We start from the raw sequence: 14540 nt of genomic DNA on the forward strand, positions 1-14540 counted from the left end.
GTTCTTGACTAACTCCTTCTCTCCTTGTGTCCTAGCCTCCTCAGTTTGTGTTCTTGACTAACTCCTTCTCTCCTTGTGTCCTAGCCTCCTCAGTTTGTGTTCTTGGCTCTAACTCCTTCTCTCCTTCCGTCCTAGCCTCCTCAGTGTGCGTTCTTGGCTCTCCTTCCGTCCTAGCCTTCTCAGTTCGTGTTCTTGACTAACTCCTTGTCTCCTTGAGTCCTAGCCTCCTCAGTTCGTGTTCTTGACTAACTCCTTGTCTCCTTGTGTCCTAACCTCCTCAGTTTGTGTTCTTGGTTCTAACTCCTTCTCTCCTTGCGTCCTAGCCTCCTCAGTGTGCGTTCTTGGCCCTAACTCCTTCACTCCTTGCGTCCTAGACTCCTCAGTTCGTGTTCTTGACTAACTCCTTGTCTCCTTGCATCCTAGCCTCCCCAGTTCGTGGACATGGCTCTGGCCGATGAAGACTCCTCAGATGAAGAGTACAGACCCGATGAAGATGAGGAGGATGAGACAGCTGAGGACGTAAGACAAACTTGTCTCTCTTTATTCCATCTGGTGTAGTTTATGCTCATGCGCTAGCTTTAGCCACGCCCCTCACACACGCTAGCTTTGGCCACGCCCCTCATACACGCTAGCTTTAGCCACGCCCCTCACACACGCTAGCTTTAGCAACGCCCCTCACACACACTAGCTTTAGCCACGCCCCTCACACACACTAGCTTTAGCCACGCCCCTCACACACGCTAGCTTTGGCCACGCCCCTCATACACGCTAGCTTTAGCCACGCCCCTCACACACGCTAGCTTTAGCAACGCCCCTCACACACACTAGCTTTAGCCACGCCCCTCACACACACTAGCTTTAGCCACGCCCCTCACACACGCTAGCTTTAGCCACGCCCCTCACACACTAGCTTTAGCCACGCCCCTCACACACACTAGCTTTAGCCACTCCCCTCACACACGCTAGCTTTAGCCACGCCCCTCACACACACTAGCTTTAGCCACGCCCCTCACACACTAGCTTTAGCCACGCCCCTCACACACACTAGCTTTAGCCATGCCCCTCACACACTAACTTTAGCCACGCCCCTCACACACACTTACTTTAGCCACGCCCCTCACACATACTAACTTTAGCCACGCCCCTCACACATACTAACTTTAGCCACGCCCCTCACACACACAATAACTTTAGCCACGCCCTCACACACACACTAACTTTAGCCACGCCCCTCACACACACTAGCTTTAGCCACGCCCCTCACACACACTAGCTTTAGCCACGCCCCTCACACACACTAGCTTTAGCCACGCCCCTCACACACACTAGCTTTAGCCACGCCCCTCACACACACTACTTTAACCACGCCCCTCACACACACTAGCTTTAGCCACGCCCCTCACACATACTAGCTGTAGCCACGCCCCTCACACACACTAGCTTTAGCCACGCCCCTCACACACACTAGCTTTAGCCACGCCCCTCACACACACTAGCTTTAGCCACGCCCCTCACACAGACTAGCTTTAGCCACGCCTCTCACACACTAACTTTAGCCACGCCCCTCACACACTAGCTTTAGACACGCCCCTCACACAGACTAGCTTTAGCCACGCCTCTCACACACACTAGCTTTAGCCACGCCCCTCACACACACTAGCTTTAGCCACGCCCCTCACACACACTAGCTTTAGCTACGCCCCTCACACACACTAGCTTTAGCCACGCCCCTCACACACACTAGCTTTAGCCACGCCCCTCGCACACACTAGCTTTAGCCACGCCCCTCACACACACTAGCTTTAGCCACGCCCCTCGCACACACTAGCTTTAGCCACGCCCCTCGCACACACTAGCTTTAGCCACGCCCCTCGCACACACTAGCTTTAGCCACGCCCCTCGCACACACTAGCTTTAGCCACGCCCCTCGCACACACTAGCTTTAGCCACGCCCCTCGCACACACTAGCTTTAGCCACGCCTCTCGCACACACTAGCTTTAGCCACGCCCCTCACACACTAGCTTTAGCCACGCCCCTCACACACACTAGCTTTAGCCACGCCCCTCACACACACTAGCTTTAGCCACGCCTCTCACACACACTAGCTGTAGCCACGCCCCTCACACACACTAACTTTAGCCACGCCCCTCACACACACTAACTTTAGCCACGCCCCTTACACATACTAACTTTAGCCACGCCCCTCACACACACTAACATTAGCCACGTCTCTCGCACACACTAGCTTTAGCCACGCCTCTCGCACACACTAGCTTTAGCCACGCCCCTCACACACTAGCTTTAGCCACGCCCCTCACACACACTAGCTTTAGCCACGCCCCTCACACACACTAGCTTTAGCCACGCCCCTCACACACACTAGCTTTAGCCACGCCCCTCACACACTAACTTTAGCCACGCCCCTCACACACACTAGCTTTAGCCACGCCCCTCACACACACTAGCTTTAGCCACGCCCCTCACACACACTAGCTTTAGCCACGCCCCTCACACACACTAGCTTTAGCCACGCCCCTCACACACTAACTTTAGCCACGCCCCTCACACATACTAACTTTAGCCACGCCCCTCACACATACTAACATTAGCCACGCCCCTCACACACACACTAACTTTAGCCACGCCCCTCACACACACTAGCTTTAGCCACGCCCCTCGCACACACTAGCTTTAGCCACGCCCCTCGCACACACTAGCTTTAGCCACGCCCCTCGCACACACTAGCTTTAGCCACGCCTCTCGCACACACTAGCTTTAGCCACGCCCCTCGCACACACTAGCTTTAGCCACCCCCCTCGCACACACTAGCTTTAGCCACCCCCCTCACACACACTAGCTTTAGCCACGCCCCTCACACACACTAACTTTAGCCACGCCCCTCACACACACTAGCTGGAGCCACGCCCCTCACACACAGACTAGCTGTAGCCACGCCCCTCACACACACTAGCTTTAGCCACGCCCCTCACACAGACTAGCTTTAGCCACGCCTCTCACACACACACTAACTTTAGCCACGCCCCTCACACACACTAGCTTTAACCACGCCCCTCACACACACTAGCTTTAGCCACGCCCCTCACACACACTAGCTTTAGACACGCCCCTCACACAGTCTAGCTTTAGACACGCCCCTCACACACACTAGCTTTAGCCACGCCCCTCACACACACTAGCTTTAGACACGCCCCTCACACAGTCTAGCTTTAGACACGCCCCTCACACACACTAACTTTAGCCACGCCTCTCACACACTAACTTTAGCCACGCCCCTCACACACACTAGCTTTAGACACGCCTCTCACACACTAACTTTAGCCACGCCCCTCACACACACTAGCTTTAGACACGCCCCTCACACACACTAGCTTTAGCCACGCCCCTCACACACACTAGCTTTAGCCACGCCCCTCACACACACTAGCTTTAGCCACGCCCCTCACACACACTAGCTTTAGCCACCCCCCTCACACACACTAGCTTTAGCCACGCCCCTCACACACACTAGCTTTAGCCACGCCCCTCACACAGACTAGCTTTAGCCACGCCTCTCACACACACTAACTTTAGCCACGCCCCTCACACACACTAGCTTTAACCACGCCCCTCACACACACTAGCTTTAGCCACGCCCCTCACACACACTAGCTTTAGACACGCCCCTCACACAGTCTAGCTTTAGACACGCCCCTCACACACACTAGCTTTAGCCACGCCCCTCACACACACTAGCTTTAGACACGCCCCTCACACAGTCTAGCTTTAGACACGCCCCTCACACACACTAACTTTAGCCACGCCCCTCACACACACTAGCTGGAGCCACGCCCCTCACACACAGACTAGCTGTAGCCACGCCCCTCACACACACTAGCTTTAGCCACGCCCCTCACACAGACTAGCTTTAGCCACGCCTCTCACACACACACTAACTTTAGCCACGCCCCTCACACACACTAGCTTTAACCACGCCCCTCACACACACTAGCTTTAGCCACGCCCCTCACACACACTAGCTTTAGACACGCCCCTCACACAGTCTAGCTTTAGACACGCCCCTCACACACACTAGCTTTAGCCACGCCCCTCACACACACTAGCTTTAGACACGCCCCTCACACAGTCTAGCTTTAGACACGCCCCTCACACACACTAACTTTAGCCACGCCTCTCACACACTAACTTTAGCCACGCCCCTCACACACACTAGCTTTAGACACGCCTCTCACACACTAACTTTAGCCACGCCCCTCACACACACTAGCTTTAGACACGCCCCTCACACACACTAGCTTTAGCCACGCCCCTCACACACACTAGCTTTAGCCACGCCCCTCACACACACTAGCTTTAGCCACGCCCCTCACACACACTAGCTTTAGCCACCCCCCTCACACACACTAGCTTTAGCCACGCCCCTCACACACACTAGCTTTAGCCACGCCCCTCACACAGACTAGCTTTAGCCACGCCTCTCACACACACTAACTTTAGCCACGCCCCTCACACACACTAGCTTTAACCACGCCCCTCACACACACTAGCTTTAGCCACGCCCCTCACACACACTAGCTTTAGACACGCCCCTCACACAGTCTAGCTTTAGACACGCCCCTCACACACACTAGCTTTAGCCACGCCCCTCACACACACTAGCTTTAGACACGCCCCTCACACAGTCTAGCTTTAGACACGCCCCTCACACACACTAACTTTAGCCACGCCTCTCACACACTAACTTTAGCCACGCCCCTCACACACACTAGCTTTAGACACGCCTCTCACACACTAACTTTAGCCACGCCCCTCACACACACTAGCTTTAGACACGCCCCTCACACACACTAGCTTTAGCCACGCCCCTCACACACACTAGCTTTAGCCACGCCCCTCACACACACTAGCTTTAGCCACGCCCCTCACACACACTAGCTTTAGCCACGCCCCTCACACACACTAGCTTTAGCCACCCCCCTCACACACACTAGCTTTAGCCACGCCCCTCACACACACTGGAATGACTAAATGTCTTTTTGTGACTCGCTCAGATCGAGCTCAGGATTAAAAAGTATCAGGAGGGTTTAGATCAGATTTATTTCAATTCCATTTATTTTTGTAACGGCCAAAATCACAACAGCAGTTTCCTCGACAATGTTCATCGGGACTTGGCAATGTTCCAGAGTCCTCTGTCCTTAGTCCCTCCTTCTGTCCTTAGTCCCTCCTTCTGTCCTTAGTCCCTCCTGACTCCTTCAGGAGGAGAACCGGTTCTTCCAGGCAGATGGAGAACCGTTCATCTGGAGAGGATCATCTGGATCCACAGGTCATGTGTCTGTTCCACTCCCGACAGGAAGTGAGAGAAGAAGAAGAAAAGACAATGAACAGACACAAGTGAAATTAAATCTGAAATATTGTTTGATAGAATAAGTGTTAATCAGAGGACAGAGCTCATACTTCCCCCAGAGTTGCTGCTAGGGCAGCGGAGCTGAAACTGTAGCTTTATATTTCTGTTATAACTGGTCTGACCATAAGTCATTTAAAGAGGAACGTTTTAACCCTGGACTTAAATGAAGAGACTGTGTCGCCTCTTTAACATGGACAGGACTCTACCTCCTACTGTGCTTTTAAGATAAGATATTCCTTTATTGTCCCACATGGGGAAATTTCATTGGTGCAACGCAGGTAGATACAGAGGTAGATACAGAAGAACAGATCACTTATAGGAAGTCTGAAAAACACTTCCAGTAGAAGATCTCCTATAAATAAATAAAAACTCCCATAGACAAATAAATACATAAATACCATTGCATGTGATCACGACAGTAATTGCACATGAATATGTGTCACGACAGCACATAGATTGCACATGAATTTCACAGCAATTGCACATGAATTGCACATGAATTCCAACAGCAATTGCACATATGACAGAATTGCACATCAGTATTAGATTAGGTCAGTATTGCGAGTGTTCAGTACTAACAGTTTTTGTTATAAAGTCTGACAGCAGCAGGAAGGAAAGACCTACGGAACCTTTCCTTCACACAGCGAGGGTGGATCAGTCTCTCACTGAAGCTGCTCTCCAGAGCGGACAGAGTGTCCTGCAGGGGGTGACACTCATGGTCCAGCATAGATGTGAATCTAGCCAGGACCCTTCTGTCCCCCACCTCCTGCACCGAGTCCAGAGGACAGCCCAGGACGGAGCTGGACTTCTTGATGACTTTGTCCAGCCTCTTCCTCTCCCTCTCTGTGATGCTGCTGCTCCAGCAGGCCACACCGTACAGGAGCTGGTGCCACCACAGAGTCGTAGAAGGCCTTCAGGAGTGGCCCTGTCACTCCAAAAGACCTGAGTCTCCTCAGGAGGTAGAGCCGACTCTGGCTCTTCCTGTACAGTGCGTCTGTGTTATGAGTCCAGTCCAGTTTGTGGTTCAGATGAACACCCAGGTACTTGTATGAGTCCACTCTCTCAATGTCCCGTCCCTGGATGTTCACTGGTGAGGGGGCAGTGGGGTGGCGTCTGCGGAAATCCACCACCATCTCCTTGGTCTTCCCCGCGTTGATGAGGAGGTGGTTCCGCTGACACCAGTCCACAAAGTCCTGCGCCAGTCCTCTGTCCTCCGCGTCATCGTCGTCCGTGATGAGTCCGATGATGGCAGAGTCATCAGAGAACTTCTGCATGACACAGCTGTCCGTGTCATGTCTGAAGTCTGCAGTGTAAAGGGTGAAGAGAAAGGGCGCGAGGACAGTGCCCTGGGGTGCCCCCACACTGCAGGTCCGAGTGTCAGACACACAGTTCCGGGCTCTCACAAACTGGGGTCGGTCTGTGAGGTAGTCCAGGATCCACTCTGCCAGGTCATACTCCACACCAGCCGTCTCCAGCTTGTCCCTCAGGAGCAGCGGCTGGATGGTGTTGAAGGCGCTGGAAAGATCGAAGAACAGAATCCTCACAGAGCTGCCAGGCTTTTCCAGGTGAGAGAGAGAGCGGTGCAGCAGGGAGATGACGGCGTCCTCCACTCCGATGCCAGACCGATATGCAAACTGCAGCGGGTCCATGGCTGAGCTCACGGTGGAGCGGAGGTGGTCCAGGACCAGCCGCTCCAGTGTCTTCATCAGGTGGGACGTGAGAGCCACTGGCCTGAAGCTGTTGAGGTCTTTGGCGCGCGGTGTCTTGGGCACAGGTACCAGATAGGAGGTCTTCCAGACCTGTGATACCACCCTCAGCTTCAGGCTCATGTTGAAGACATGCTCCATAACTCCACACAGTTCATCTGCGCAGGACTTAAGGAGCCTGGGGCTGATGCCATCAGGTCCTGCTGCCTTCCTCACTTTAATCCTTTTCAGCTCTCTCCTCACCTGTGCTGCTGTGACAGTCAGTGGTTGGCAGGGGGACCGTGTGCTGGGGGGATGGGTGAGTCCAGGCGAAGTGGGGAGCTGATGGTCCGGGGCAGATAAGCAAAGAGGAACAGATGCAGGACATTGTCCAGCTGTGGAAGAGGGAGCATGCAGCTGTGCAGGGGGAGGGGCGGGTGACCGATCAAACCTCAAGAAGTGATCATTTAAATCATTCACCCACTGTAGATCCCCCTCTGTCTGGGCAGGGGGGATTTTGAAGCCCGAGATGGTTTTCAGGCTCCTCCACACTCCCTGAATGTTCTTTTGCTGCAGCTGCTCCTCCATCCTCCTTTTGTAGCCGGCCTCAGCCTGCCTGATCCTCCTCCTCAGCTCCTTCTGCACAGTCCTCAGCTCCTCCTTGTTCCCTGACCTGAAGGCTCTCTTCTTCTCCTTCAGCAGAGCCTTCAGTTCACGGTTAATCCATGGCTTGTTGTTTGGAAAACACCGCACCGTCCGGGAGGGAACAATGTTCTCAAAACAGAAGTTGATGTAGTCCGTGATGCACTCTGTGATGGTGTTGATGTCCTCCCCATGTGGGTCATAAAGCTCAGTCCAGACAGTGGTGCTGAAGCAGTCCCTCAGAGCCTCCTCGCTCTCAGCAGACCACATCCTCACCTCACGGGACACCACAGGCTGCCTGCGCACGATGGGTTCATACACAGGCCTCAGATGTACAAGGTTGTGGTCCGAGCTGCCCAGGGGAGGGAGGGGGGAAGAAGAATAAGCCTCTTTGGTGTTGGCAAAAAACAAGTCCAATGTTATATTCTCTCTGGTGGGGCAGGTAACATACTGGGTGTATGTTGGTAGAACAGAAGAGGGAGAAGCGTGGTTAAAGTCACCAGAGATGAGGAAGAGAGCCTGTGGGCGCTGTGTTTGCAGCCTACAAGTGCAGGAGAGCAGTGCTTCACAAGCATCTTCAGCATTGGCAGACGGGGCCACATAGACTGCGATCAAAATCACATGTGAGAACTCCCGGGGCAGATAATATGGCCTCATGCCAATAGCCAATAGTTCAATATCCTTGTTACATAGCTGCTCCCTCACTGTGCAGTGTTCGGGTTTGGACCAGCTCGTGTTCACATACACCACCAGACCTCCACCTCTTTTTTTCCCGGATTCTCTAGTTCTGTCCGCCCGCAGCAGATGAAAATTGTCCAAACCTACAATAGAGTGGCATTTCTGCTGTTAACCAGGTCTCTGTGAAAATCAAGACGCTGCTGTCCCTATAAATCCTCTGGGACAGCATGAGGCTCGCTATTTCCGTCATTTTATTTTGAAGGGACCTCACGTTACCCATGACTACGGCGGGAACCGACTTCCTGTTTGTCCCTCTCTTCTCTCGGAGTTTACGTCCAGCCCGTCTGCTTCGTTGCGTTTTCCTTAGGATGTCCGCCGGGATAACGTGACGATCTCCGGGTAAGACAACTGTTCTCCGCAGTTTCATGAGTTCCTCCTTTGTGTAAACGCGGTACGGCGCCGACCAGGGGGCGGGGCCGGAGCCGGGGGGCGGGGCCGGAGCCGGGGGGCGGGGCCGGAGCCGGGGGGCGGGGCCGGGGGACTCAGAGCCAAGACACATCGCAACGACACGACGAAAACACTCAATCCAGCCGAATAAAGTCAAAACAAGTTAATTTAAAGCGATTCCAGTGCGTGTCCCGATCGTTCATGAAGTTCCTCTTTCATATAAACGTGTATATAAACGTGTACCGACGACACGCCGTACTTTAGCGCGGCCGGAGGGGGGGGCTGGTGGGCTCGCTCGGAGCTAGCTCACGTCACAACAACACAACGAACGCAACGAAAAACGCTCAAATCCAGCCGAAAAAAGTCAAAAACAGTTGAATTAAAAAACTATTCCAGCGCGTGTCCCTATCGTACAGTAAAATAGAAAAAATATACTAACTATATTTACAAAATATAGGAGATAAAGCACAATAAGTGTGAGAAAGAAGAGAGAGCTAATACACCGGGCTGCCAGCTGTACCAGCGCCTTATGACGTATCATAAGTATCATAGAGACTCTTGACACCACCAGAAGACCAGCATTTTGAGAGTGCAGAGCTCTGATTGGATGAGATGGTTCTATAGCATCTTTGAGGTGGGAGGGACCATGTCATTTATGGCTTTGTAAGTCAGGAGGAGGAGTTTAAATGTGATTCTAAACTGGACAGGAGCCAGTGAAGAGACTCCAGCACCGGCATTACACAGATGAAAGACTGTTTTACAGACTTGATTTATCTGAGCTTTAAATGAGAGCTCCTGGTCCAATCAGACTCTGAGGTTTCTTACAGTAGAACTGGAGGCTTCACTGAGACTATCTGCTCAGATAGAGCGTCTTGTGCTTAGGACCAGCACAATGACCACAGCACAATGACCTCCAGCACAATGACCTCCAGCACAATGACCTCCAGCACAATGACCTCGGTTTGTTCAGGATTAAGAAGCAGATCATTAAGTGTCCTCCAGGTTTTTATCTCCTTCACACGAGCTCCAAGTCTGTCTGATCATGTGACCTGATCATGTGACCTAACGGCAGCATGTAAAGAGGAAACAGAGCTGGACCCTGTACTGACCCCTGAGGCACACCGTAAGTTACTTTGGGACAAGGGGAGGAGCTGGTTTACATGAACAGACTGGCACCTATCAGATGATGGATGATTTGTTTATGTGAACGCAGTTCTTGGTTGTACCAGGAGGAGGCGCTTTGACCTAATGACCTTCTGTTTTAACGGAGCTGCAGCATCAAGAGCAGACTTCATTCATGGTCAAGTGGTCAGATCGGTCACTTCCCCTGGACTAAAGCTGTTCTCAGCAGGATCACATGACACGAGCACGTGACACGAGCACGTGACACGAGCACGTGACACGAGCACGTGACACGAGCACGTGACACGAGCACGTGACACGATCACGTGACACGAGCACGTGACACGATCACGTGACACGATCACGTGACACGATCACATGACATGTCACTGAATATTGACTCTATTATATCTTTGAACTTTGAGATAGATTTTTGGGATATTGCCCTTTCATCATAACTTTCTTCTGTGGCGCTGGATGATCTTTCAGACCTTAATGAAGACGTTTGTGTTCCAGACGTTTCAGGAGAGCGATCTGGAGAGCACGGCGTCTTCACCGCGAGGAAGTCGAGTCCGAGACGAGTCCAGCAGCCCCTGGCAGGTGCGGCAGGTGCACACAGGGATACAAACATGTACTTTAAGCTCCTCCCCTCTGGATTCGGTTTCTTCTGATTCTGGGTGATTTCTCCTTCCACCTGTCCCCGCCCACTGCCCTGTCCTCACTGCAGGATTTATTCATGCGTTTAAAAATACTGCAGATTCGTCACTAATAAATATATTGGCATTATTTATATGCACGAAAAAGAGGCTTTTAATGAATGGACTAATGGTGACGAGTCTTGTATAAAAGCGCTGTAGTTATATTTGTCTAAAGTTCATCTTTGTTACAAAAAGACTGGAGTGGGTTTAGTCTGGACAAAGACAGGAGCAGTACCAAATCAAAATGTCAACTATTCTCACTTTATTCATCAATATTCTCTCTCCAGAAGCTTCGGTCACAGATTTAAACCTTCATTTGGTTAAAACGTGTCTTAAAAGTCAATGTTCAGTAGAAATAATGTTTTTATGCTGCTCTAGTTCCAAGTTTCTAATTATTTTTCCATCAGACGTCTCGAAGTCTTTCTCGCCGTCTGAGGGTGGAGCCAGTGCCCATGGGCCCGCCCCCTCCGCCCAAAGCCACACCCACTCCCAGTTTGAGTGACAGCCCCAGAGCCCCGCCTCTTCGTGGTTTGAGTGACAGGAGAAGTGTGAGTGACAGCACTTTCCTCGAGAAACTCCACGCTGTCGAAGAAGAACTGAGCGTATGCGGAGAGTCTTATCAGGTACTCTTAAGTCCTGCTTTAGTCCTGCTTTAGTCCTGCTTTAGTCCTGCTTTAGACCTGCTTTAGTCCTGCTTTAGACCTGCTTTAGACCTGCTTTAGACCTGCTTTAGACCTGCTTTAGACCTGCTTTAGTCCTGCTTTAGTCCTGCTTTAGTCCTGCTTTAGACCCGCTTTAGTCCCGCTTTAGACCCGCTTTAGTCCTGCTTTAGTCCTGCTTTAGTCCTGCTTTAGTCCTGCTTTAGACCTGCTTTAGTCCTGCTTTAGACCTGCTTTAGTCCTGCTTTAGTCCTGCTTTAGTCCTGCTTTAGACCTGCTTTAGTCCTGCTTTAGACCTGCTTTAGACCTGCTTTAGACCCGCTTTAGTCCTGCTTTAGACCTGCTTTAGTCCTGCTTTAGACCTGCTTTAGACCTGCTTTAGTCCTGCTTTAGTCCTGCTTTAGACCCGCTTTAGTCCCGCTTTAGTCCTGCTTTAGTCCTGCTTTAGTCCTGCTTTAGTCCTGCTTTAGTCCTGGTTTAGACCTGCTTTAGACCTGCTTTAGACCTGCTTTAGTCCTGCTTTAGTCCTGCTTTAGACCCGCTTTAGTCCTGCTTTAGTCCTGCTTTAGACCTGCTTTAGACCTGCTTTAGTCCTGCTTTAGTCCTGCTTTAGTCCTGCTTTAGACCTGCTTTAGTCCTGCTTTAGACCCGCTTTAGACCCGCTTTAGACCCGTTTTATACCCGTTTTATCCCTGCTTTAGTCTCGGTTTGGACCCGGTTTAGACCCGGTTTAGATCCTGTTTTCCCATCAGCCTCTGCAGGACCTGGACCTCATGGCGTTGAGGACTCGTTCCAAGCGTCCTCTCAGAGACGTTCCTTTGGGGCAACTGGAGGCCGAGCTCCGAGAACTGGCCCCGGACTTCAACGAGACCCGGTCTTCCCTGGACCAGGACCAGGACCTGGACCTGGACCTGGACCTGGAAGAGGACCGGGACTGGAGCGACTGGCTCCGAGGGCTCATGACCTCAGATGTCGAGGGTGAGACATGTTCCTCTGGTTTTGTTCAGGTGACCAAACCCATCCACAAAACCAAACCCATCCACAAAACCAAACCCATCCACACATCATTTATGTTTCCTTCATCAATCTGATCTAAATCCTCTTGATACTTTCTAATCCTGAGCTCAATCTGAGTCACAAAAAGATGTTTGGTACTTCCAAGTTTGTGTTTGTGAGGGGCGTGGCTAAAGCTAGTGTGTATGAGGGGTGTGGCTAAAGCTAGTGTGTGTGAGGGGCGTGGCTAAAGCTAGTGTGTGTGAGGGGTGTGGCTAAAGCTAGTGTATGTGAGGGGCGTGGCTAAAGCTAGTGTATGTGAGGGGTGTGGCTAAAGCTAGTGTGTATGAGGGGTGTGGCTAAAGCTAGTGTGTATGAGGGGTGTGGCTAAAGCTAGTGTGTATGAGGGGCGTGGCTAAAGCTAGTGTGTGTGAGGGGCGTGGCTAAAGCTAGTGTGTATGAGGGGCGTGGCTAAAGCTAGTGTGTATGAGGGGTGTGGCTAAAGCTAGTGTGTATGAGGGGCGTGGCTAAAGCTAGTGTGTATGAGGGGCGTGGCCAAAGCTAGTGTGTGTGAGGGGCGTGGCTAAAGCTAGTGTATGTGAGGGGCGTGGCTAAAGCTAGTGTGTATGAGGGGCGTGGCTAAAGCTAGTGTGTATGAGGGGCGTGGCTAAAGCTAGTGTGTATGAGGGGCGTGGCTAAAGCTAGTGTGTATGAGGGGCGTGGCTAAAGTTAGTGTGTGTGAGGGGCGTGGCTAAAGCTAGTGTGTGTGAGGGGCGTGGCTAAAGCTAGTGTGTGTGAGGGGCGTGGCTAAAGCTAGTGTGTGTGAGGGGCGTGGCTAAAGCTAGTGTGTGTGAGGGGCGTGGCTAAAGCTAGTGTGTGTGAGGGGCGTGGCTAAAGCTAGTGTGTGTGAGGGGGCGTGGCTAAAGCTAGTGTGTGTGAGGGGGCGTGGCTAAAGCTAGTGTGTGTGAGGGGCGTGGCTAAAGCTAGTGTGTGTGAGGGGCGTGGCTAAAGCTAGTGTGTGTGAGGGGCGTGGCTAAAGCTAGTGTGTGTGAGGGGGCGTGGCTAAAGCTAGTGTGTGTGAGGGGGCGTGGCTAAAGCGATTGTGAACAGGAAAGGTTTTTGCCTCATTTATGTCACTTCTCATGCAGAGGGAGGGCATCTGGGTTAAACTGTGTGTGTTCAGAAGAGGCAGACGATGAGGACGATCCTGAGTATAATTTTCTGGCTGAGGCTGATGAGCCGGACCTGGAGGACTTCAGAGACGACCGAGCTGTGAGGATCACAAGTGAGTACTGCCCCCTGTGTGTGAGCGTGAGTACTGCCCCCTGTGTGTGAGCGTGAGTACTGCCCCCTGTGTGTGAGCGTGAGTACTGCCCCCTGTGTGTGAGCGTGAGTACTGCCCCCTGTGTGTGAGCGTGAGTACTGCCCCCTGTGTGTGAGCGTGAGTACTGCCCCCTGTGTGTGAGCGTGAGTACTGCCCCCTGTGTGTGAGCGTGAGTACTGCCCTCTGTGTGTGAGCGTGAGTACTGCCCCCTGTGTGTGAGCGTGAGTACTGCCCTCTGTGTGTGAGCGTGAGTACTGCCCTCTGTGTGTGAGCGTGAGTACTGCCCTCTGTGTGTGAGCGTGAGTACTGCCCTCTGTGTGTGAGCGTGAGTACTGCCCTCTGTGTGTGAGCGTGAGTACTGCCCTCTGTGTGTGAGCGTGAGTACTGCCCCCTGTGTGTGAGCGTGAGTACTGCCCCCTGTGTGTGAGCGTGAGTACTGCGCCCTCTGCTGGTCTCATGTGTCGTGTTTTTTCAGAGAAGGAGGTGAGCGAGCTGATGGAGGAGCTCTTTGAAACTGTGAGTATTGCAGCAAAATAACTCTTACCAGCAGAGGGCGCCAGTCACTACTGAGGACATGAAGGGTCAATGGGAAAGAAGACGCTGTATTTGGGACTCGGGACTCTCACAATGTGGCCCTTTAACCTGAGTGTTCCCTCTGCTGCCCCCCACAGCTGAAGGAGGACTTGGCCTCTCAGGACCTGGACGAGGATGGACCCGAGGAAGAAGACGAGGCCAACGAGGCCCACGCACTGTAAGACTGTGAAGAACAATAGTACTTTAGGTCTGGATCTGGTCTAACTCTCTCTTTTAGCTCTTTATTTTCTATTGATGGCTTCACTTTTGATCAATCCCATTGATGGATTGATGCT

General features: G+C 52.3%; 1 protein-coding gene across 1 annotated transcript in view; it reads left to right on the forward strand.

Moving 5' to 3' along the window:
* Window positions 1-14540, forward strand: part of gon4la (gon-4 like a) — a 36808-nt gene that overhangs the window by 10286 nt on the left and 11982 nt on the right. The window contains exons 8-14 of the mRNA XM_072448373.1: window positions 424-519; window positions 10514-10597; window positions 11103-11318; window positions 12107-12332; window positions 13531-13632; window positions 14147-14187; window positions 14343-14422. Coding sequence (XP_072304474.1) covers window positions 424-519; window positions 10514-10597; window positions 11103-11318; window positions 12107-12332; window positions 13531-13632; window positions 14147-14187; window positions 14343-14422 — 845 coding nt within the window. The remainder of the gene's footprint in view (window positions 1-423; window positions 520-10513; window positions 10598-11102; window positions 11319-12106; window positions 12333-13530; window positions 13633-14146; window positions 14188-14342; window positions 14423-14540) is intronic.

The sequence above is a fragment of the Eucyclogobius newberryi genome, unplaced genomic scaffold (assembly GCF_026437365.1).
Source record: "Eucyclogobius newberryi isolate DKJ021-1_F unplaced genomic scaffold, fEucNew1.0.hap1 SCAF_16, whole genome shotgun sequence".
In the NCBI taxonomy this organism is placed as follows: Eukaryota; Metazoa; Chordata; class Actinopteri; order Gobiiformes; family Gobiidae; genus Eucyclogobius; species Eucyclogobius newberryi.